This window comes from Phyllostomus discolor, chromosome 6 (genome assembly GCF_004126475.2).
Source record: "Phyllostomus discolor isolate MPI-MPIP mPhyDis1 chromosome 6, mPhyDis1.pri.v3, whole genome shotgun sequence".
Classification (NCBI taxonomy): Eukaryota; Metazoa; Chordata; class Mammalia; order Chiroptera; family Phyllostomidae; genus Phyllostomus; species Phyllostomus discolor.
This window is the reverse complement of record NC_040908.2, coordinates 78,617,118-78,642,703: the sequence shown is the minus strand read 5'-3', so window position 1 is coordinate 78,642,703 and position 25,586 is coordinate 78,617,118. Positions and strand designations below refer to the sequence as shown.

Sequence of the window (25,586 nt, the reverse complement as noted above, 5' to 3'; positions counted from 1 at the left end):
GCCCTTCCTCTTTGACCTTTAAATCAAGAAATAAAGCAGCCCCATGCCTTATTAAAGTTACCTGGCAGCAGCCTGGTGTGTGTATGTGTGTGTGTATGTGTGGTTTCTGAGAATGGGGGAGCGGGAAGAGATGGAAATGATCTCTGAGGTTGTAAATGGGATGCCCTCAGAGCTGATGGATACACCAGAGGCAATGGGGCAGTTTCCTGGTGTGCAGCAAAGGAATTCTATACTCTCCCCAAAGGAAGAAAATACTCAACCCTCTTTTGGATCCTGGAGCAAGTCTCACTTTTCTGAGTTATAAGGATAGTTGGGAAATGCTGGCTTGTAGCAGCCAACCCTGCAAAAGGCCCAAAGAAGCAGTACCCAGTAGCCTTTATTTCCTGTCCACTTATTTACCTCTTAATCTTTTACAGTCTGTCTCACTGGAAATCTGACTGCTCCCTCTATGGTCTCTGAAATGTGGTATTCCTGAAAAGCATGATCCATGGCCTACCAGACCAAAATCTCTACCTTTGAAGAAAGACCCTTGTTTGCTTGATGCGCACATTTTGGTAACATACAAAATCCCACCTTGGTCACCTCTTCACCACCACCTCTGTGCTGTAGCGTGTACATTCATTTCTAAACACGCAGCAGAAATGTAGCAGTGATAGGCCAAGGCCTCTCCCTGACCCTAGAGGGCACTGTGGTTGCCCAAAATGGGTATTGTGGGGCATTGAAGGCAAACCCAGGAATGTCAGATGACCACAGTTGGAAGGGGCATGTTTCTCACCCTGGAACAGTTGATCCTTATACCTCAGGCCATTTATAATGACCTGAACTGAGAATTTAACTTAGCAGAAAGCATTTGCTGCATCATTTTCTTTTCTTTTTTTTTTTTTTTTTAAGATTTTTATTTATTGCTGGAAGGGAATGAAGAAAGAAAGAGGGAGAGAAACATTGATGTGCCAGAGAAACACCAATTGGTTGCCTCTCATGTGCCCCCTACTGGGTACCTGGCCCACAACCCAGGTATGTGCCCCAAGTGGGAATCAAACCAGGGACTTTTAGTTTGTGGTATAATGCCCAACCCTCTGAGCCACACCAGTCAGGGTATGTCATTTTAATATACACTGAATTTTCCAGGAATACAACTAAGGAAGATTGTACTCTTTGGTTTGGAATTTTACCAAGAGTTGTCTGCCATTTTGAAAAAATCACTTTGCTGATTGCAAAGCTGCTCAGGCACTTAGGTCATCAATACCACATGCCTGTATCATTCTGTCTGTCTGTTGTACTTACAGGTATTCTACATATATAAACAAATCTTTAGTTGTTATTTAAAGGTAGCCAATATTAAGAAAAAGCATTTTCAATAGTTATTTGAATATCATCTCTTAAATCTAAGTTATTCACTGTAAGTATGAGATCTGTCCAGAATGTATCCAGTCATGTAATATGAAAAATTGAGACATTTATTGAAGAAGATACAAGATACAAAAAAATTGTACATAGAACAATGATGCCTCAGTCCCCTTAAAAGTAGGCACCTTCGGGCCTCACATATTTCTCCCAATCACCATCAGCTGCTCCATCATATTTTCCTGAATCTCACTGACATTCTAAAATCTCTTTCCTTTCAAAGGTGATTTTAATTTTGGGAAAAGCCAGAAGTCACAGGGTGCCAAATCTGGGCTGTGGGGGTGCTGAGTCACCTGGGCAATTTGATGTTTCATAAAAAAACTGTAGGAGACATGATGGATGAACGGGAGTGTTGTCATGACGAAGCTGCCAATCACCAGTTGCCCAAAGCTGCAGCCTTCTGAATCATCCAAATAGTTTCCATGGAGGAATCTTCAGGCTTAATGCAAAATTTGATGCAGATTTGTTGCTGTACACACTTAGTCATTTTGAATGTGATGCCCTCATAGTACCCAAGTTCACTCAACAGCATCTAACACCCCCACTGACTGTACAGTGAAGTCGCCATTTTTCACACATGTGCATTCCATTCCACTCTCCTTAGCTGCCAGGTTACACTGATGTTGTGCAAACCATTCTTTTTTTTTTTTTTACAGGATACCTCTATTTTTTTTCAAGATTTTATTTATTTTTAGAGAAGGAAGGGAGAGAGAGAGGGAGAGAGAGAAACATCAATGTGTGGTTGCTGGGGGCCAGAGCCTGCAACCTAGGCATGTGCCCTGACTGGGAACCGAACTTGCGATGCCTGGTTCTCAGCCCACGCTCAATCCACTGAGCTATGCCAGCCAGGGCCAAACCATTCTTCATATATTAACAATGGCTAAACTTTTTTCTGGACAGACCTCGTCATGTGTGCCAATTTCCAACTAGCTCATGTTTTCTTTTTTTATATATAATTTTTTTTAGATTTTATTTATTTATTTTTAGAGAGGGAAGGCAGGGAGATAGAGAGAGAGAGAGAGAGAGAGAGAAACATCAATGTGCGGTTGCTGGGGGTCATGGCCTGGGAATCGAACCTGCGACACTTTGGTTCACAGCCCGCGCTCAATCCACTGAGCTACGCCAGCCAGGGCAGCTCATGTTTTCAAATACAGTTTATTAATTGAAACATTTTATAGATTCCTCTCCCTTTATTTTTTGTTACATTACAGTTAGCATTATATTGGTCTGTTTAAGATTCTATGTGTAGGTAGTTATTTTTATTGGTAAGATTCATTTCAGGGTAGTAAAGATGGTCTTATAAAATATTTGCTCTATTCCTAGAGTGTTAAGGCTGATGGGAGAGATCCACGAAACCAAGGAATGTTTACCATACAATCCCTGTCTCAGCACTTACTTAACCCACAGTGACACTGGCAATCAGTGAGAATAATTCAATGGAATGTCATGTTTGTGTACAAGACCCCCATGTCCAAACTCCCAGAGCTTAGCTAAGTAAGAATGCACTGTTTGCTAAGAATTGTAACTAGTAACTTCTCTGGCAGGCAGATTCAACATTCTTTGGAAGCACAGAGAAGATAGCAATTAGCTCTGTCTGAAGGAGCTGGGAAAGACTTCCCACAGCAAACGTTAGCACTGGGTCATTTTTTCATGTCTAGATTTAACAATAGCTAGTAGTTTTCCAGAAGTGTTCAAAGCCAGCCCTGCCCTGTAGGGGTGGGGGGTCAGAGGAATGAGGGAGACAGGGATGAGAATGCTCCCAGGAAGCAGAGGTGGATGTCAAGGAGGTGGGAAAGAGCAGGGATGGGATGGGAAAAAGTGACTAGTGCCAAGAAAAGGATAGACACATGCAGATGCCCAGTTGAAGCATATGGAGAACTGCCTTTCCCCAATCTACCTGAAGATGCTTTGTGCCGATTTTCTCTTCCTGGACTGTCTGGATGCTCATTTTTATGTGATATTCACCTGAAGAATGAGTAGAGGGACCAGGTCATTAGTGTCATTCACTCTGGGCCCACCCAGCACTCTGCAACCAGAGTTCACTCTCCTATCACCCTGGTCTATTCATTTCCCAAGAAGGAAAGGATATCTGATTTGGCCTTAATTTGTCCACTTCATTTGCACTTTGTGCATATTCTTATCCCTGTCCACTTTCTTGTCAATGTCTGGTTTAAGTTGCAAGTGAATCCCAAAGGCAACTGTTCAGAAAGGAGAATAAAAAATCCTGAAACATCAGAAAACATATGCACCCCTACATTCATAGCAGCATTACTTACAATAGCCAAGATTTGGAAACAGCCCAAGTGCTCGTCAGTAGATTAGTGGATAAAAAAGATGTGGTCCATTTATACAATGGAATACTATGCAACTATAAAAAAGAAGGAACTCTTACTCTGTGCAACAGCATGGGTAGATCTGGAGAATATTACACCAAGTGAAATAAGCCAGTCAGAGAAAGACAAATACCATGTGATCTCATTCATATGTGGAATCTAATGAACAAAATAAAACCAGAGGCTTGGATACATGAAACAGACTGACAGATATCAAAGGGAAGTGGAGTGGGGAGACTGGAAGAGATTAGTCAAAGAACATATATGCATAGCCCACGCACAGAGACAACAGTGTGATGAAGGCCAGGGATGGTAAGGGGAGCAAAGAGAGGTGCATCTGTAATAATGTCAACAATAAAAAAAAGAACAAAACAATATAGACTTTGTGGTAAAAGATGCTGAGAAAAATCTGACTTTATCCATTTTACCCCTGATAGAATATTATACTCCTACCTTCACATCCTCCTTTTCGCTCATTCAGCAGTTATTTGAGTTCTCAATTGCCAGGTGCTAGTGTACAGGAAAACGCAAAATGGGTTCTCCCTTAGAGCTTTCAGCCTAGATGTACAGACATTAAACAAACACTGGCTGGTGTGGCTCAGTGGATTGAGTGCTGGTCTGCAAACCAAAGGGTTGCTGGTTTGATTCCTAGTCCTGGCACATGCCTAGGTTGTGAACCAGGTGCCCAGTAGGGGGAACTCAAGAGGCAACCACACATTGATGTTTCTCCCTTCCTCTCTCTCCATAAATAAAATCTTTTAAAAAATAAATACTAATGTACAATGATAATACTGATAAGTTTAGGTTATTGTGGGTACTTAAATTAGATTGGAGAGAAGATCAGAAAAGGCCTTCCCAAGAAAGATATTTTCTTTATTTTTTAAAAAGACTTTATGTATTTTCAGACAGGAGAAAAGAGAGAGAGGGAGAGAAACATCCAGCTTTCAAGGACTTCTGACCAAGATGGAGGTGTAGGTAGATACATTGTGTCTCCTCGCACAATCAAAGAGAACAACAACAAAATTAGTAACAAAAAACTACCAGAATTGACAGAAAACCCAACTGTATGGAAGTCTGACAACCAAGGAGTTAAACATTCATCCAGACCAGTAGAAGGGGTGGAGGTTGGCAGCTGGGCAGAGAGGACTTGTGGCAAGGTGGCGGCTGGTGGAGTAGGTGGTCCCACATTTGTGTGCAGATAAACCTGGAGGAACCACTGGGGAGCGAGATAGACTGCACAACCCAGGGTTCCAGTGCAGGTAAATAAAGCCTCAAAACCTGCAACTAAAAACCTGAGGGAGGTGAGGTGGTGGGAGAAACTCCAAGTCTCACAGGAGAGTTTGTTGGAGAGATCCACAGGATCCTAGAATGTACGCAAACCCACCCACCCAGGAGTCTGCACCAGAAGGTCCCAATTTGTTTGTGGGTAGAGGGGAAAGGGACTGAAAGCTGGCAGAGAGCTGAACAAGCAGCATTGTTCCCTCTTGGACCCCTCCCCCACATGAAGTGTGACAGTGCAGCAATGTCGGTTGCCCCACCCTGGTGAATACCTAAGGCTCTACCCCTTACTATGCAACAGGCTTGCTGAGACAAAAAGTAAAAAAATATTTTTTTAAAAAAGGCCCAAATTCAAGAACAGATCAAAGCTCCAGAAAAAATACAACTAAGTGATGAAGAGATAGCCAACCTATCAGATGCAGAATTCAAAACACTGGTAATCAGGATGCTCAGAGAATTGGTTGAGTATGGTCACAAATTAGAGGAAAAAGTGAAGGCTATGTGAAGTGAAATAAAGGAAAATGTACAGGGAACCAACAGTGACAAAAAGGAAATGGGGACTCAATGGTTTGGAGCAAAAGGAAGAAATAAACATTCAGCCAGAACAGAATGAAGAAACAAGAATTCACAAAAATGAGGAGAGGCTTAGGAATCTTCAGGACAATGTTAAACATTCCAACATCTGAATCATATGTGTGGAAGAAGAGGAAGAGCAAGAAATTGGAAATTTATTTGAAAACATAATGGAGAACTTCCTCAAGTCTGGCAAGGAATAGACTCCCAGGAAGTCCAGGAAGCTCAGAGAGTCCAAAGAAGTTGGACCCAAGGAAGCACACACCAGGCACATCATTATTACATTACCCAGATTAATAATCTTAAAAATAAGGAGAGAATCTTAAAAGCAGCAAGGGAAAGGAGACAGTTACCTACAAAGGAGTTCCAGAAGACTATCAAGCTGATTTCTCAAAAGAAACCTTGCAGGCAAGAAGGGGCTGGAAAGAAGTATTCCAAGTCGTGAAAGGCAAGGACCTACATCCAAGATGATCATTTAGAATGGAAGGGCAGATAAAGTGCTTCCCAGATAAGGTCAAGTTCAAGGAATTCATCATCACTAAGCTCTTATTATATGAAATATTCAAGGGATTTATCTAAGAAAAAGAATATAAAAAATATGAATAAAATGACAACAGACTCACAATTATCAATAACCAAACCTAAAAAAACAAAAACAAACTAAGCAAACAACTAGGACAGGGATAGAATCACAGAAATGGAGATCCAATGGTTGGTTATCAGCAAGGAAGGGGAGGGGGAAATGGGGGAAAAGGTACAGGGAATAAGTAGTATAAATGGTAGGTAGAAAATAGACAGAGGGAAGTTAAGAATGGAATAGGAAATGTAGAAGCCAAAGAACTTATATGTACAACCCATATGGTCATGAACTAAAGGGGAGGATGTGGGGGTGGGGAGGTGCAGGGCGGAAGGGAATAAAAGAGGGAAAATGCAACAATTATAATAGCATAATCAGTAAAATATATTTTAAAAAACAAAACAAAACAAAACACCCATCAGTTGCCTCTTGATTGCCCCCAAGTGAGGACCTGGCTCCCTGGGGATCTGGCTGGCAACCCAGGCATGTGCCCTGACAGGGAATCAAACAGTGACCTTTTGGTTTACAGGCCAGTGCTCAATACACTAAGTCACAACAGTCAAGATGAAAGACATTTTAACTGAGACCTATATAATGAGTATCCAGGTTGAGGACGAGGAAAAGTGTTCTGGTAGAGGGAAGGAACAGATGGGCAAACCCCAGTAGGTAGGGACCTCCTCACCTCAGGTTATTGAGAAAATGGTGATAAAGCCATGACAAATAGAATACAGTTTAGCCCCTCATTGAAAGTGGCTTGCAGGGGCTCTGGCTGGTGTTGCTCAGTGGATTGAGTGCGGGCCTGCAAACCAAAGGGTTGCTGGTTCTATTCCCAGTCAGGGCACATGCCTGGGTTGTGGGATATGCGAGACACAACCACACATTGATGTTTCTCTCTCTCTCCTTTCCTTCCCCTCTCTATAAAAATAAATAACTTACAGGGATGCAAACATGGAAGCAGGAAGACCTGTCAGGAGGGAATTTCAGTAGTCCAAGTGGACTGGGGTAGTGGCAGTGGCAGTAGAAATAGAAAGAAGCAAACTGATTGGATGATGTATCTTGCAGGTAGAATCAATAAGTCAACAGGATTGGCTAGGTGCAGGAGGAGAAGAAGAATGTCTTGGGTTATCCAAGGTTATCCACAGGTTTTGGTTTGAGCAAAGCCTGTAGGAACAGCAGGTTTAAGCAGTTGTTTAGAATCTTTGAGACATCGGGGTGGTATGTCAAATAGATAATTGTAAGCTGGAGTTGAGAAGATAAGTCTGAGCTGAAGATATAAATACACTTGAGAGATATGAATTGACATGAGAGCTTATGAATGGATTGAGATTTTACTACATGCCTGGCAAAGTCACCAACCTCGCGGAAATTCCATTATAGTTCATATTTCAGAACTTAATATAATAGAAAAAATTATCAGGCAAACGAATCCAATGGTTGGAGATGCTAAAGTTCATAGGATCAATAGAACTGCTGGAATACAGACGCTTCTCAACTTATAAAGAGTTGACAATGTAAGTCAAAAATGCACTTAATACTACACTACTACTTGCCCTCATGGCCCCCTGCTGCCACCCAGGATCTTGAGAGAGCATTGCACCAAATATCACTTGCCCTGGAAAAGATTAATCAAAATTCGAAGTATGGTTTCTACTGAATGCATATCACTTTCACACCATTGTAAAATCATAAAATCAAAACCTCCTAAATCGAACCATTGTTAAGTCAGGGCCATCCATATTGACTGGAAGAGGAGGTGTGGCCAGGGAAGGGGGAGGGGAGTGGCAAAAGAGCAGCCTGAAAAGGAAATTGGGAATCTTGTAAAAGATTTTGAAAGTCATGCTGGGAAGTTTAGGTGTTTCCTGAAGGCAATAAGAGACCTTAATCAGGATAGTCATTTTAGAGGCCTTTTTTCTTAATAAGAGGAGAAGAGGATAAAGCAGTAAATAAAGTCATGGAATCTATTCCTTTTTAAAAAAAAAAAGATTTTATTTATTTACTTTTAGAGAGAGGGGAAGGGAGGGAGAAAGAAAAGGAAACATTTATGGGTTGCCTCCTGTATGTGCCCTGCCTGGGAGCCAAATTCATAACCCAGGTATGTGCCCCAACTGGGAATTGAACCTGCAGCTTTTGCTTTGCTGAACCACACACAACTGAGCCACACTGGTCAGGGCTAGAGGCTTTCTTAAAACCCAAGGCTGGAGGGTAAATGGAACTAAAATAGACAAGGCACTTAGAAACCAGTTAGAAAAATTTTACATGAATCCAAACAAACAAAGGAAGGGAATTAGAATAAGGATGCTCTATGTGTGTAAAAAATGAAAAACAGACTTTAAACAACTCAGAAATCCTATTAAAAAACCTATGCAGGGTGGATATGGGGATTTAATAAAAAGGAGTATCAAAAATAACTCACTGCAAAACTCCAGGCTTTTTTGCTTGGTGGTATCATTCACTAGGAGTATGAAAATAAAGAATGTTCTGAAGAGGAAAATGTAGGGTAAATGAAGGCAGTCTGGCTTCCTCACCCAGATGTCTGGGCAACTAAGGAAAGCAGTTTCCCATAACCTTGAGAATGGGCCTGATAAGTACTGTTCTAACCTTGAGACTGGGTCTGATAAGTATTCTGATAGCCCTGAGTGAACTCACATGCACAAAATCTTGCTGTGTTATATAACCTGTTTTGGCTCTCTGCTGGCTTTGTTTCTTTTCAGTACTTAAGGGGGTAGGGACTCCCTGCTGGGTGCCACACTGGGTGGCACGCAGGAGGACAGGTGACATGCAGTGTGATGTGCAGTAACACATGCAGGGGCACATGCAGCTTGCAGCATGCATGGCTCGTTCTTGAATAAAGGCATGTCAAACATCCCACGGCTCTGTGGATATTCTTCTGTCTATCCAAATCTTGTGAACCTGTCAGTCCTAGAACGGTCACAACACAGAAGATCTGAGTTCCATTTCACATAAGGCCAGTTCAAATGGCAGCTGGATGAATATTTGGTGGTGGAGAACTTTAGGAAAACAATTTCAAAGCAAAATTGCAGACGGCTAAGAAGTTAGAAGTTGAAGCAGATAGTGTAGACTCCTCTAAGCAGCTTTGGAGGATATGCGGGAAACTGATAGCTGCTTTGATCAATGGTTATGGTTTGACAGAATGATCATCTTGGAAAGTCAAGTGAAGTAATAGTTTGCCACAAGAGTGTGGTGGAAATATTTCTGTATTCAATGTGTAAAGTGAAGCCAAGAGGACCTAGGACCTAGACCAGTGATTCTTAAACTTGATTGAGCATCAGAATCACACGAAGGCCTCATTAAAGCCACAGATGACTGGGCTCCACACCAGAGCTTCTGATTTGGAAGGTCTGGGATAAGGCCCAAGAATTTGCTCTTTTTTTTCATTGTTGTTCAAATACAGTTGTTCCCATTTTCCCCCCATTACTCTTCTGTGCCCTACCCACCCTCACCTCCCACATTCAATACTCCCCCCACTCCCTCACCCCTATTGTTGTCTTTGTCTATGGGTCCTTTATACATGTTCCTTGACTTGACCTTTCTCCTTCTTCCCCCCATCCCCATTATGCCCGTTCCCCACTCCCCTCTGGTCACTGTCCATTTGTTCTTTATTTCCCCGTCTCTGGTTAGAAATTGCATTTCTAACATGCTCCTGGATGCTGATGTTGCTGATCTGGAGGCCCCACCTTGCAAACTACTGGCCTAGACAATCTTTGACTTTGAAAGGCTTGACTGTACAACAGTAGGATGCTCTCTGTGCAGATCTTCCAAACAGCTCAAATTAAAGTGTGAGTGAGATTTTAAATTACTTCTTCTCTAAATATTAAAACCTATTTCAAATTTCACTATATAAAAATATTTCTCAAGTGTGTTGTATGTCATTCTAAACATACATATTACATAGAATTTAATGTTGCCCTGGCCGGCTCAGTTGGTTGGAGCATTGTTCTGTGAACCAAAATGTTGTGGGTTCAATTCCTGGTCAGGGCACATGCCTATGTTTCAGTTTTGGGCGCATAGGCAAGGGAACCAATCAATGTTTCTCACACTGATGTTTCTCACTCTCTCTGTCTCCCTCTCCACCCCTCTTTCTAAAATCAATAATAAGCATGTCCTCCAGTGAGGATTAAAAAAAAGAAGAAGAAGAAGAAAGAATGCCTCATACAAAGGGGGACCGAGAAACCCTGAATTTATTTATTAAAAAATGGTGTATTTATTCTTACATGTTTAGACTTCAGGCACCTTCAAAGTACTTTCCATTTGATGCAATACAACTACTGAGACTTTTTTTCCACTGCTCTAAAGTTTTTTTTTTTTAATTTATTTTAATCGTCATTCACGCTGTAAAGTTTTTGAACTTGTTGATTTATTTTGATGCCTTTTAGTGCTTCCGCCATGGTTTCCACCCCCCACCTCTTTCACATTGGCAAAATGTTCTGCTTTGAGGATGTTCATTGGGGAAACAAGAAAAAGTCTCCCCAGGCAAGAGCAGGTGAATAGGGAGGGTGGGGCACGGGGATCATGCTATTTTTGGTCAAAAACTGCTAAACACATGGTGCTCGTAATCACCCATCATTAAATAGGCAAATGCATTAAAAAAAAAAAAAACTCAACTGGAGCTGAACACAGCTTCTCACAACAACACCACCTAGTTCACTGATACTGATGGGTTCCTAGAACACAACCTAGCAGGGGAAGACTTTACTTACAAGGGGCCTGAACTCCAGAAGAGAATTCTGTTTTTTTTAGGGGGGGGTCCCCTTGTATCATCTATTTTCTCATACCTTTAAAAATTATAGAATAACTCTTAACTATTCTTATTGTTTGAGAAATATTTGGTTTCCAAACTTATTATAAATAATAATATTATGTATCACTTAAAAATTTTTATTATGGAAAATTTAAGACATACATATAGAAAGAACAAAATAATTAACTCCTATCTATATACCCATCTTCAACAGATTTTTAACTGTTACCCTATATATTTTCCACATCCCCATATTATTTTGAAGCAAATCCTGAATAGCCTATCATTTCAAGTGAAAATATTTCCTCTATTATTCTTGATTCACAGATACTTCCTTAGGCTAGATGCTGAGTAGAATCTGTGGGCTCAAAGGGAAAGAGCTGGTAAAAAGCATTTCATGTAAATGGCTAATTGATTTCTCTATAGATTTATACCAGTTTATACATTCAGCAACAGATTTGTGAAAGAGATATAAAAGTCCGAGTTCACAAAAATGGCTGCTGATTGTTCAGATTAGTTTTTGGCATATTTAGAAGATTCTCATCATGATCCTCTTACATATTGGTAATTTTTTAAAAAAAGCGATGTGACTATCTAATATTATTTGACCAGTGACTTAAGTCATACATTATTTACTGGCCATTATTTTAGTGATAACTAACTATAAGACAGTCTGTGGAAATGTTATTTCTTTTTGCTAAAGGTACTTTATAGACTAAGAAACAGAAACTATATAAATATGTTGAATTAATAGCCCTGATTTTTGCAGAAATAAAAATAATAAAATTTGAATGCAAGAAGGAGGAGAAAACCACTGTCCTAGAGCAAAGCCTCTGGCAGCTGGTAGACGCTGAACAGTTCTATGAGTGACTGGGTAAGAGCAGTCATTTTCAGGAATGGAGGTCTTCCTATAGTTAATAGGCCAGATGCAAAGTAAGGTTACATGGGAAGATGGGAGATGGTGGTTAAAGTAGAACTTCAGTGTTTGGATTCAAAGAAGGAACAATTTGAGGTGAAGAAGGTCCAGGATTGACCCTGCCATGGGGATGATGGGAGGTCAAGGAATTGAGAGTTGCAAGGATTATCAAAATGGATCATATCTGGCAAAGGCTTGAGTCTAAAGGGAAGCTTCAACAGAAATTCAAGTTCTGAAGAGGACTCTGGCTACTTTCTGGGCCTGAATTATGTAAAGGTGACTGCGTCTATACCTACAGACATTGTGACCCATCCATGTTAATGCACCAATACAGGTAACAAATCTATGAGAAGTCTATAACTGTGCCAGCTCTGCCTACTCATCCTTTAAGTAAGGTTGAGCTAGGTCCCAGGCTTCTGTGGAGGAACTCTATCTAGGGTAGAGATCACAAAATCTGAGGATTTCAGCTTTATGAAGAAGCAATTTGCTTGAGGCCTGCCTGAGGGATTGGGATCAGCACTGACAGGTTGGCTGCTGATTCTAACTGGCTTGCAAAGGATTAAAAATTCCACTAGTTAGAACTTGTACATGTTAGGTTCGATTCCCAGTCAGGCCATACACCTGGGTTGCAGGCCACGGCCCCCAGCAACCACACATTGATGTTTCTCTCTCTCTCTTTCTCCCTCCCTTCCCTCTCTAAAAATAAATAAATAAAGTAAAATAAAATAAAATAAATATTTGCTAAAAAAATCTAGCTTTCCAGTTAAATATCTTAACTCTCTTTGAAAAAAAAAAGAACTTGTACATGTTAAATGATTTTTTACCCTTTATAGTTTCCCCTTTACAGCTTTACAGGAGCAATGCTCACAATAGCTTTCTGGGGTGTGACTCTGATTAGGTCTTAGATTATGGCCACCCTCAGCATGTCTTCCTTACAGACTGCTGGTACTGAAGAGCTCGGGGCCCAAGGTTCTGCTTTCACTGCTTAACACCTGTGCAAACTTCCACAAAGATACTTCCTTCCCCAGCCTCAGTTTTCCCACTTGTAAAATGCCAATAATTATAGTACACTACATAGGGTTTTTGTGAGGATTAAATGAGGTAGTTAATGTAAAACACTGGACACACAGTGAGCTCCCTATAAATACTAGTTATAATTTGTTACATTGTCTAATACGGGTCCTTGTCAATACCTCTACGTGTGTGCGGCTTACGGTGCTGCAGTTTCATTAACTGTTGCGTGAGCTCTTTTCCGCGGATCTGCACAGCAGCCTGACCATTTTTTCTGGATAGGCAGCGCTTGGGAATGTTGATGACTTCCTATGTTTGAGCATAGAGAGCTGGAGGACGGACCGCGCAGCCGCAGGAGAGTTTGTAGTGCTGCCTGCCGGCGGTAGGGTGCAGCTGAGTGCTTCTGGCCTTGCCCCGCCCCCTGGGGCGTTGAGGAAGTTAAGGTTGAGTAGGATCCACCGCAGGTCACGTCGCAGTTACCCACATTTGGGGCGATGGCGCCGGCACAGCGCTGCACTCTGTGCCGTCAGACCTTCTTCTGTGGTCGCGGCCACGTCTACAGCCGCAAGCACCAGCGGCAGCTGAAGGCGGCTTTGGATCGGCTGCTACCCCAGGTGCGGCCGGTAGGCTGGAGTGGACCCCTGACGGACTGGGGTCAGGGATGCGGGCGATTCAGTGAGGACCCAAATGGGTGGGATCTGGGGGGTCTCGCTCGTGTTCCCACTTGGCCCCTTCCCGGTTACACTCTCTCCTGCAGGTGGAGGCCGCTCGCAGGGCCATCCGCACAGCTCATGTGGAGCGTTACGTGCCCGAGCACGATCGGTGCTGCTGGTGCCTGTGTTGCAGCTGTGAGGTGCGGAAGCACCTAAGTCACGGAAACCTGACAGTGCTGCACGGGGGGCTGCTGGAGCACCTGGCCAGGTGAGATTCCGGCCAGGACCGTCATCGAGCACGTTCATGGGAGAGAGGATTTAGGGTAGCTGAGAGGAGGAACGCTTTTGCGATGTGATTAGGGTCGATTAATTGTCACCTTATAGGCGTTGCCTACCTTAAGGGATAGAGGGCTTTTGGCTGCTGTGGTCCCAGTGGTGTTGGTGGTCTAACTAGAAAAGCCATCAGGGCAGCTATCTCAAGGTTAACTCCCAACACCTCCTCTTAGATTCTCTCACATTTTTATTGGAAAAGGGAGACTGGAAATCTGGAAGAGACTACTAATTAACAGTATTTCTCTCTCAGCCTTGCCCAGAGGCAGAAATCCAGATACCAGTTTGCATTACTTATTTCTTGTCCTAAGTATCTGAGTAATGGTCTATAATCTATCATTGAGATTACATACTCTCCATTCTCAGCCCAGAGCACAAGAAAGCAACCAACCGATTCTGGTGGGAGAACAAGGCTGAGGTTCATATGAAAGAGAAGTTTCTCATCTCCCCTCAAGATTATGCACAGTAAGTCACTGCTTATGAAAGATGAAGTACCAGAGTGGGAATTCTCTGGACCTGTGTCAAGTACAGGAGTTTCCTCTATTAATTGGAAAGTTTAGTAAAGACTTCATAAATATTTGTTTTCTTCATAGCACTCATTATTCTAGGTACTATATTGGACGCAAAAGAAGTATGACAGCATCTTTGAAAGGTTTATAATCTAATTGGGGATTGGACTTGCAATGCATTTAGCAAATAGAGAACAGGAGAACAGAATAGAGAATAAATAGAGAACAGAATATATAGTAAAAGTTGACTAATCGACTACTTAAATGTGTGGCACTATAGGAGACTGTTCTGAATGGCATGGGCCAGCTCACACTCAAAAGGCATACGCCTCAGAAGCCTAGGCATGGGAATGTAACCTGCAACCTCTCGCTTCACAGAACAATGCTCCAACCAACTGAGCCCCTCTGGCCAGGGCTCTACTCTTCATAGTTTTAGACTCTATTTGAACTGGCCTGTAGAGGACCCTCAGAAACAAGTGCAGGAAGCTGGTCAGCACAGAGGGAGAATGAGCCCTGACTGCCTCAAGAAGACAACGCAGGCAGCCTCAAGACACCACTTTTATTAGGACCATATTGAGATTATGGGATGTATAATCCAAGGGGATCTTAGAGCTAAAGTTACAGAGAAACTCATGGTATCTATTATTCCTTTCTGCTCAGTGTGGAGAATAATGAGGGAATGATAAGAAATGCTTAAATCCCACTACCGTGCCTTCAGACCTGTGGTTCAGACTGGGAGGAGATGGGAATCTGAGGACAAAAACCACTCACTCCTCATACCCTGACCCAGTGTCATATGATTTTGGTGGGTGAATAAAATATAGTTGAGCAGAAAAGTTTAAAATTGAGAATTATGAGGATGGACTCTTGAAGCTTTTATTTAAATGTAGTTTTCACTTTTAACCCTATAAATTTCCAGCAGACATACATATACAAGACCATACAAGGACAAGCCTGACTGACAAATAATGATAAAATGAGCCGCTTTTAGGTTCAGACAGTTTATTACTTAGAGACAGCAAAAAGAGTAAGCCCAACTGCCAGCTTCCCAGGTCCTTGTCCCACATGCCAGAAAGGACCAGGCTGAAACCAAAAGGACTAGGTGACCTCAGGATGAGTTGTTGGGAGTTGCTGGGGAGCCAAATGTAGACTGTAGGTACATGGTTTTAAAGTGTGCAGTTCTAGTCTGAGAGGGGCAGGACAGAAAGCCCCATGCTTCTTCAGAACTCCAGAGTTGATGAGAAGCTGTTTCATTGTAACCGAACACAGTGCTCACCGCCTGCCACAATGAAAGTCAGACTTGTGAGACAGGTGCTAGTGAAAAGGAAAGAGGTTATTGAGATGCCAGCAAACTGAGAAAACAGGCACTCAAAGATGGGCTTTGTCTCAAAGCCCATCTTAACATCTCAGTGCAGGCAGAGGTTTTTATAAGGAGGAAGGAGGAAAGCAGAACAAAGAAATCAAGGGAGAGGGAGATCGAAAAGTTCTCTACATGCAGACCAGCACAGTCCATTTTTAAAAAAGATTTTTAAATTTATTTTTAGAGAGAGGGGAAGGGAGGAGACAGAGAGGGAGAGAAACAGCAATATATCATTGCCTCTTGTGCATCCCCTACTAGGAACCTGACTCACAACCCAGGCACGTGTTCTGACTGAGAATCAAACCAGTGACCCTTTGATTTCCAGGCCGGCACTTAAGCCACTGAGCCACACCAGCCAGGGCCCATTTATGCTTCTTAATCCTGTCACCTTTTTTCCCATCTGCCAAACACCCCTCTCATCTGGCAGCCAACAAAATGTTCTCTGTATCTATGATTCTATTTTTGCTCTTCTTGTTTCTTTACTTTGTTTTTTAGATTTAATTTTTGACAGATTTGTATTTATTGCCATTTTATTGTTCATATATTTTAATATTTTTTAAAAAGATTTTATTATTCTATAAAGGACACATGGACAAAACCAAGGGGGAGGGTGGAAGCAAGGAAGGCAAGTGGGTTTGGAAGGGATGGGGAGGAGGTGGGGAAGAAAATACAACTGTAACTGAACAATAAAATAATTTAAATTAAAAAAAAAGGTTTTATTATTTAGTTTTAGAGAGAGGGGAAGGAGGGTGAAAGAGAAGGAGAGAAACATTGATTGGTTGACTCTTACACGTCCCCACTGGGTATCTGGCCTGCAACTCCAAGCATGTGCCCTGACTGGGAATTGAACCGACAACCCTTTGGTTTGCAGCCAGTGCTCTGTCTACTGAGCTACACCAGCCAGGGCTATGTTCGTTTTTTAAAATTCATTTTTCTTCTTGCTGTTCTGATTGGTTGTTTTTTGCTTCTTTATATTCCACATCACTGATTTGATTCTTGGCTTCATCCACTCTATTGTTGTTCCCCTATAAACTTTTCTTCATTTCAATTAGTGTATCCTTCATTTCTGACTAGATCTCTTTTATGTTGTTGAGGTCCTCACTAAGTTAATTGAGCATCCTTATAACCAGTGTTTGGAACTCTACATGTAGTAGATTGTCTCCATTTTGTTTAGTTCTTCTTCTGTAGTTTTGACCTATTCTTTCTTTTGAGCTGTTTTCTTTGTCTCATTTGGCAGCCATCCCTGTGTTCGTTTCTATATATTATGTAGAGCTGCTTATGTTTCCCGGGCTTGGTAGAGTGGCTTACTGTCATGTCCTATAGAATCCAGTGGTACAGTGTCCTCTATTACCCAAACTGGGTAATCAAGGTGCACCCACCATGTGGGCTGTGTACACCACCAGTTGTAGTTCAGCCTTGATTGTTGTTGGCACTTCCAGTGCCAGCCACCTGCTGTGTTCTGTTCAGGGTCACACAGCATAAGCTCAAAACAATCTGCAGATGGCTCTACTTGTGCTGGACTTGGAGTTGCCCAGATGAGGCCATGCTGTGACTCAAGGCCAACTGCTGCCAGTGCCAGGCCTGGGGCAACTTAGTGAAGGGTATGGGGCTTGCTGAAGCCAGATGCTGCTTGTTTGAGAGAATTAGGAAAATCTGGAGCATAGGCCAAGATATGCCATTATATGGAAAAGCCACTAGAAACAGCTTGGGCAGGCCTGAAATTGGGGCCAAGCCTTGGGGGAATCACCTGGGTAAGGCAAACAGTGATAGCCAGGTTGGTGCAGTCTCAAATATGGTGCCTTCTGCTGGCTGTATTGCTCTGTTCAGAGCGGGCTCAGGAAACAACAATGGCTTTCACCAGCACTTCTGTCTGGGAGAAAGCTGCCCCAGCTCTCGCCCTGATACCAGACAATTTAGTTCCTCGCCATATGTCTCTGATGCCTTTCAATCAGGTGCTCTTGCACTGGAGCTCCAAGGGGCATGAGTCCAAGTAAGTCCTATGTGCTGGCCCTTTAAGAGGAACTTCCTGGGATTCCAGAAGTTTCTGTCTTCCACACCCTCAACCCCCGCTGTTTTTACAGCCAGAAGTCACAGAGACTTATCTTCCTGGCACTGGAATCCTGGTCTGGGGGGCCTGATGTAGGGTGGGGGACCCCTCATTCCTGAGATATCCCTCCCAGTTTTTATCTGCTACACGCAGATGTGGGACCAGCCCATTCTGCATCTCTGCCCTCTCCTAGCAGTCTCAATGCTGTTTCTTCCTTATTTCCATAGTTGTAGGATTTCCACTCAGCTCAATTTCTGACAATTCTGAATGACGGCTGTTCAATAGTTTAGTTGCAATTTGATGTGGTAGTGCAAGAAGACTATAGCTGTGCCACCATCTTGACAGAAGTCTGTACTTCTTAATCCCTTCACCTTTTTACCTGTTCCCCTTAGCTCTTTGTTTCTAAATACTACTTTCTACCAAAAGGAACTAAGATCTCATTGGAAAGTGGTCGGTTTCAGGTTTGGTGCAGGGAAAGTAGTACATGGTGAGACCATGGAGTGGTTCCAGAGGACAAAAAGAGCTGGTTTGGAGGTTTCTCACTGCCAACATATGGGATAATTTCAATATCAAGAATAATAATTGATTTTTTTTTTTAATTTCTTTCTTTTTTTAAGATTTTATTTATTTATTTGCAGAGAGGGGAGGGAGGGAGACAGAGAGAGAGAGAGTGAAGCATCAATGTGCGGTTGCTGGGGGCCATGCCCACAACCCAGGAATGTACCCTGGCTTGGGAATTGAACCTGGGACACTTTGGTTCCCAGCCCACGCTCATCCACTGAGCTATGCCAGCCAGGGCATAATGATTTTCTTAAATGTGGTAATGGTTTCATGGTTTAATACTTTCTATTCTCAAGAGATGCATGCTGAAATATTTAAAGTCAAGTGGTCATAATGTCTGAAGCCCATTTTTGTTCTGGCAAAAAAGAAATACATGTATAAAAGAGAAGTGGAGCCAGTATGGTAAAATGTTAACAGTGAATCTGGGTGACATAACAAGCTGTTCATTGTACTATTTTCTTTCTATGAATTTAAAATGACTCAGAATTTAAAGAAAAAAATTATCTACTGAGGATCTTTCACAACTGGCAGGACTTGGGCTAACTTGCCCTTCTTCTTTTTAGATTCAAGAAATCCATGGTGAAAGGTTTGGATTCTTATGAGGGAAAGAAGATGAAGTGATCAAAGAGGTTAGTTAAAGGAAAGGCCTCTGAAGGACCCATCCCCCATGATCTTGTACCTAAGCAGCCTTTCTCCCACAGATGGCAGCTCAGATCCGTGAGGTGGAGCACAGACAGCAGGAGGTGGTTCGATCCGTCTTAGAGGTTGGTTTCCCTTGGAGAAGCCAGAGCAGTATCCAAATCCACTGATTCCTGCTTCTCCCAGGTCCAACATTTCACCTATCAGCTCTAGAAAACTCATCATCCTCATGGTTCATCTGCTCTGCTTGAATTCCCTTACCTGTGCATCAGGGGGCAGGTCTTGTCAGTGGACAAGATGTGGGCAGGGCTGGAATGGGAGTTTACAAGATGGGCAGTACCCTCCATAAGCCAATTTGTTTCCTTTTGGAGGGTGGGAGCATGGCCTAGGCAGACTCTTAAGCATCCTAGACACATTTATTTTTCCTGAATCAAACTCAGCCTCAGGCAGTGCCAGACCCAGAAGAGGGCTCTTCGGCACCTGAAGCTGGAAAGGGACTAACAGGTAAGTAAGAGAATCTCTCGTTGGGAAATTTTACCTGTTAGGAGCATTCTGTAAATTTTTAGTGGGAATATGGGAACAAATGTCATCTTTGCTATCCTCATGGCTCAAGGACCTCCTCTGCCAGCCTGGCTCCTGTTTGTCTTTTTCAGCCAAGTAGCACCTACCTCACAGAGACCCTCATACTTGGACCTGCCACCAGCCCAAGAGCTTGACTGGATGGACACAGGACAACCTCTGACATTCATTGGCCACCAGGTATAATGGATAAGCCAGCCAGGAAAGAGTCACTGACCCATCAACATCAAGAATACCCATCTCTCCTGGGTTTCCTACCCATTCTTGCCTTCTCTGTGGGCTTTTCTCTCTTGCTGTAGTGTTCCATAGTATATAGTGTTTTCAGACATCTTTGCTAACCTCCAACCATGCTTACTGCTCCCACCGCCACTTAGAAGGGCACCAAAACCTAAGCTGCATTCCTCTAGAGAACCCACAGTTCCAGCTTAATACACTTATAGATATCCCACAAGTATCTAAATTACCCCCCCCCTATATTTTCCAAAAACTGTAGATGTAGATCCTCTATCCCATCCATCTTCCACATGCTAGTATGTCTACTTTACCTCAATACAAGCTGGCCCCTTCGAATAATTCTACTCTTCCCTGCAATCCTGTTTCTAAGTCACTTTAGTCATCTTTAGTCTATATTCCAGCTGTAACTGTGCTTCCTTTTTGCACATGCAGTTGCCATTGCTAATACATGTACCACATTGTGCTGTGTATGTTCCCGTATATAATACACACATTTTTGTGCACATTATACACGAATTATACCCTTGTACAATGCACATCCTTATTTTTCCCTCAAAATTTTGGGCAAAAAAGTGCATATTATATATGGCAAAATACAGTATGCTGTGAGAAAAGGGTTTTTTGTTCACCTGGCATATAGTTGTTACAGCTCCACTATTAAGACCATGAGTCGGAGGGCAGGACTTTCAGTGATTTATTGTGTTTTAAATTATTTTTAGAGAGAGGGGAAGGGAGGGAGAACATTGTGTGAGAGATACATCAACTGGTTGCCTCTCACATGCCCCCAACTGGGGACCCAGCCGGCAACCCAGGCATGTGCTGACAGAGAATCAAATTGGCAACCTTTCGGTTTGTGGGCTGGCACTCAATCCACTGAGCCATACCAGCCAAGGCCTATGCTTTTTTTTTTTTTCTTTTTTATACAGTAAAGATGAAATAAAAGATAAAAATATATTCTATTTATTTTTAGAGGGAAACCCTGATGTGTGAAGCATCTACCAGTTGCCTCTTGCACACACACCTCCAACTGGGAATCTGGCCTACAACCCAGGCATGTGCCCTGACCAAGAATGGAACCTATGACCTTTCTGCTTGTGGGTGATCCCCAAACCACACCAGTCAGGGATACTGTTTTTTAAATTTTTAGAGAGGGGAAAGAAAGATGTGTGGTTGCCTCTCATGTGCCCCCTACTGGGGACCTGGCCTGCAACCCAGACATATGCTTTGACTGGGAATCAAACCAGTGACCCTTTTGGTTCTCAGGCTGGTGCTCAATCTATTGAGCCACACCAGTCAAGGTCTACTGAGCTCTTAAGGTTTAAACCTGAACAGCGTGTAGAATTAGCATTGTGGGCACCAATTCCATCCATCTCCTATAGTTTGCCCTTTCTCTAGCTATGAGTATCTTATCATATCATGGCTTTCTACATCTAGGATTTCCCCCCCCCCCCCATTTCCAACTACAGGACATACCAGGAGTTGGCAACATCCACTCAGGTAAGGCCCAGGGCAGTATTTCTCAAAGAGGTAAGAGGCAATAAAAAAAGGGGGGGGGGTAATTAATTTTAGAGAGGAGTAAAGGGGTGGGAGAGAGGAACTTCAATGCGAGAAACATCTGTTGCCTCTTGTACACACAACTTGGGTCCAAACCTACAACCTAGGCATGTGCCAACTGGGAATCTAACCAGTGACCTTTTTTCACTTTGTGGGATGATTGCTAATGCAACTGACCATACTGGTCAGAGTGGAGGCAATATGCATTCTTTATCCCCAGCCCAGCCCTTCTCATCTTCCTGCCATTTCCATCCCCCTTGTTTTGTCCATGTGTGCTTTATACTTGTTCCTACATATTTTTAAAGTTGAACTGCCCTTCTTTGCCTTTTGGCTAAGTGTAGTTATCTGATAAAAGTTAATATGTCCTCTGAGGACAATATATTAAATGGCTTTTTGGAACAGGGAGTTGGAATAGGAGGTTGCTCTATCCACTCTGCATCAACCTGGTATTGCAATACACCTGAGAAAGGTGCACCAGAAAATTTTAAAAAACTGATTAAGATAAAGCACCTAACTGCAATCTAGCTGTCCATTAATAGATGAAGGTATGAAGATGTGATACACACACAATGGAATGTTACTCAGCAATAAAAAATAATGAAATCTTGCCATTTGCAACAAAATTGATGGACCTAGAGTATTATGCTAAGTAAATAGATAAGACAAATACCATTATAATCTCATGTGAACTCTAAAGAAACTAAATGAATAAACAAAACAGATTCATTGAGAATAAGCTGATGACTTTCAACAGTAGGAGGTTGGGGGATGAAAATGAAAATGGAAAAAAAAAAGGCACTATCTGATGAAGGACTTGGATCCTGCATATATCAAGAACTCAAAATTCAATAACGGCACATAAAAAAAAGATGCTCATCAGAATGGCTAAATTAAAGACTGAACATGGACATGTAAGAACTCACTCAGTTGCTGGTGGAATGTAAAATGGCACAACCACTTTGGGAAACAGTCCAACAGTTTCTTAAATTAAACACTAATTATGATCAGCCATTCCAAGAAAAAAGGGCTTATACACAAATTGTAGCACCTTTATTTTTAGCAGCCCCAAACTGGAAACAATCCAAATATGCCTCAACAAATGAACAATGGGATAGTACTCACACAGATAAAACTCAATATAACTGCATATGTCAAGTGCCTTAATTCTGCTAACATGCCTTTCTTTTCCAGGAGTCACACCTCCCTGGGTGGTCCAAGATGAGGAATTTAGCTCTGGGAATCAACAAATAGGACCCTCTATGAAGAATTTCTCAAAGGAAAGTCAGTAAACTAATTCAAGAATGGCAGTGAGGTCTTCTTTAAATCTTCCTACTCAAATAAACCATTATTTACCTCTCATTACAGAGGAAAAACAGAAATTGAAGAAACTGCCCCCAGACAGAGTCGGGGCCAACTTTGATCATAGCTCCAACACCACTGCAGGGTGGCTGCCCTCTTTTGGCCGGGTCTGGATAATGGACGCCGCTGGCATCAGGTATGGGACCTGTGCCTGGACCCCCACATACCACCCCTTTAGAAAATCTCTCACTTTTGTCCTGTTAACCCTTCATTTCCTTTCAGGCATCAATTCAAAGTTGAAGATGTAGCAAGGAACAAACAGCAGTCGCACAAAGAAAAAAACTAATGGTTTCCTGGTAGTTTTGCAACAACCAGTCAGCAAACCCACACCTGCTATTATTCCTTGTAACTGCTTCTCTTAGGAAACACACACATCCACTACTGGTTCAATAAAGTTTTATTTTTCAAAAGGTACAGCTGGTGGGACCTATAAAAAAATTTAAAAGAATTAGTATAGTCTTGTAATGGGGATGCATACTTCCTACATTATGAGACCCTGGATTCTTCCTCACCTGTTGTTTCATGCGTCTTCACCAACAGCTGGAGCATCCCCACCTTTGGTGTTTCTGGTGTAAATTACTTGAGCTCTGTGCTTTGAAACTAGTTTAATAAGTCCTAAGGAGAAAATACAAGGTTTTCACATAGTAAGTGACATTAGAAAGTGAATTTTATATTCCTTCCCAAAACAGAAATGTGAATTTGAGCATGATAATTTACTATGAGGTAGACCTGCCCACATTTCTCAGATATAATCTAATCTTACTTATCCTTTCTAAAGGAAGGACCCATTACCTGCTCTTGAGATGGCCATCCTCACAGCACCTTATCCAAATTAGGCACTACACATAGCTTCACCTAACTGCCACAGGGGCCATGGCACAAAAATGGCTGCTGGGGCTGACATGTTAAAATCATATTACTAACAACGACTGGTTAGCCTATTTTTTACAAGTCCAATAAAAAACACTTGAGATGGCTAACACAATCAGGCCAATTTCATGTGCAAAACCACACCAGTACAATATTCCCTCTCACCTTTACTAAGGAGCTCCTGAAGGGCTGCCCTAGCCAAGGAACCACGGATCTTCAGTCGCTCAGAGACAACAGCTGGGGTTATAAGCTTGTAGTTGGGAACTTCCTTACAGAGTTTATCATATGTTGCTTTGTCAAATAAGACTAGGTTATTGAGCTTGTCCCGAACTTTGCCTTTGGACCACTTCTGCTCACAAAAACAAAAAGGAAAAAGAATCAGTGCCTCTGGAAGAATCACCCTTTTTTCATTCAGAGAAATTTCAGAATGAAATTTTCAGAGAAAATTCATTTCAGATTTCAGAGAAATCTCTCTCTGGCAATACTGAGGTCACTCTGTCCCTTGGCCTGCAAAAATGTGAAATTCAGAATTTGCAGAAATTCTACAAATTAAGATTGAAATAATAGAAAGCCTGGATATAAAGTGAAAGAGACCCTGGTAACTAATGCCATCAGATACATTTTGAAACTTTTGGATATGGGCTGAACCCCACCAGGCTAATTAAAGTAACATTCCATACTAGGCATCAAAACAAATGTTTATTTTTTAAAAAGATGTTTTAATCCTTACTCTAGGACATGCTTATTGCTTTTATCTTTTGTTTATTTTTTAGGGAAAGGGGGAGGGAGAAAGAGAGGAACAGAAACATCAACTGGTTGCCTTCTGCAAGCACCCAGGAAGGGATGGGAGTACAGTGCCCCAAACCTGGGCATGTGCCCTGATGAGAATGGAACTGGAGACCTTTCTTGTTTGCAGGATGATGCACAACCAACCCAGGCCTAGTCAGGGTCATGTTTATTCAGAGATAGGGGAATAGAGGGCAGAGAAACACTGATTGGTTGCCTTTGGCATACGCCCTGAAACTTGTGGTTTACACACTCCAAACTAAGCCATGTCAGCCAGGGTCAGGACAAATGTTTGATACTTGTTTAATTTCCAAGTAGTATGTACTACCTCATTCTTTAAATGAGGGGAAAAAAATGAGAATAGTGGTAAGGGCATAGCTTTCATAATCTGACTCTAGCCCTGGCCAGGTAGCTCAGTTGGTTAGAGTGTTGTCCCATTAAGCCATTGTTACTGGTTCCATCCCTGGTCAGGACACATACGAAAATCAACCAATTAATAAGTAAAACAACAAATCAATAAACAAATTACGATTAAAAATTAGCCCTGGCTGGTGTGGCTCAGTGGAATGAGCGCTGGCCTGGGAACAGAAAGGTGCTGCATGTGATCGGGAGACATGCCTGGGTTACAGGCCAGGTCCCCGTTTGGGGGCAACCCATCCATGTTTCTCTTATACATTAATGTTTCTCTCCCTTTCTCCTTCCTTTACCTTTAAAAACAAACACAATCTTTATATGTATACTTAAAATTTAAAAGTAACCAGACTCTACTACCCACAACGTTAAAACCACTCACTGTATGTCACTTATTACTACAGCAATATGGAACGGCCGTCCCAGTCATCTTTAATCTTAGAAAAATTGACTCCCACCTTCTTTTAGCCTTGCCCCCAGATTTGTTCACTGGGTCTTTGTCTTTCTTGGCAGACTTCCCAGCATCTTTCTTCTTCTTGTCATCTTTCGGAGGCTGTTTAAGAAAGGTGGGAAACAGCCAGCTCATAACGCAGGCCCATGCTCCCCTCCTACGGCGCCTCCTACCCTAGTCAAGCTCCACTAGCAAGCACGCGGTTGAGGCAATATACCGGCCCCGTCCTCTGAGCTGCAACCAGCAGTTCTGGAGGCCCCCCTCCCAAAAGAGGTTCAACCACGCCCTGGCGCTGTCCAGCCCTCAGAACCGCACTAGCTTTGCACTGCTACTCACCATTCTGAAACCCAAGGAGCACGAGATCCCACTGCTACCTCAGAAGATGTCGGACG

The 25,586-nt window shown here is 42.4% G+C and overlaps 2 protein-coding genes and 1 pseudogene across 2 annotated transcripts; 2 read left to right on the top strand and 1 right to left on the bottom strand.

Moving 5' to 3' along the window:
* Positions 1 to 13,284: 13,284 nt before the first annotated feature.
* CENATAC (centrosomal AT-AC splicing factor) lies at positions 13,285 to 23,090 on the top strand. The gene is given in 13 exon segments (XM_036028432.1): positions 13,285 to 13,465; positions 13,609 to 13,772; positions 14,201 to 14,299; positions 18,875 to 18,912; positions 18,915 to 18,940; positions 19,013 to 19,075; positions 19,391 to 19,430; positions 19,433 to 19,454; positions 19,604 to 19,709; positions 21,230 to 21,260; positions 22,509 to 22,598; positions 22,683 to 22,787; positions 22,790 to 23,090. Coding segments are annotated over 13 exon segments (969 nt in total). The 5' UTR covers positions 13,285 to 13,345; the 3' UTR covers positions 22,855 to 23,090.
* On the top strand, positions 21,629 to 21,797 carry LOC114501040 (annotated as a pseudogene).
* Positions 22,983 to 25,548, bottom strand: RPS25 (ribosomal protein S25). The gene is made up of 6 exons (XM_036029973.1): positions 25,531 to 25,548; positions 25,162 to 25,296; positions 24,360 to 24,485; positions 23,712 to 23,895; positions 23,189 to 23,291; positions 22,983 to 23,103 (listed from the first exon to the last, which is right to left on the bottom strand). Exons 1-5 carry the CDS (start codon positions 25,531 to 25,533, stop codon positions 23,197 to 23,199), a joined length of 543 nt encoding a protein of 180 aa, XP_035885866.1. The 5' UTR covers positions 25,534 to 25,548; the 3' UTR covers positions 22,983 to 23,103; positions 23,189 to 23,196.
* Positions 25,549 to 25,586: the final 38 nt, after the last annotated feature.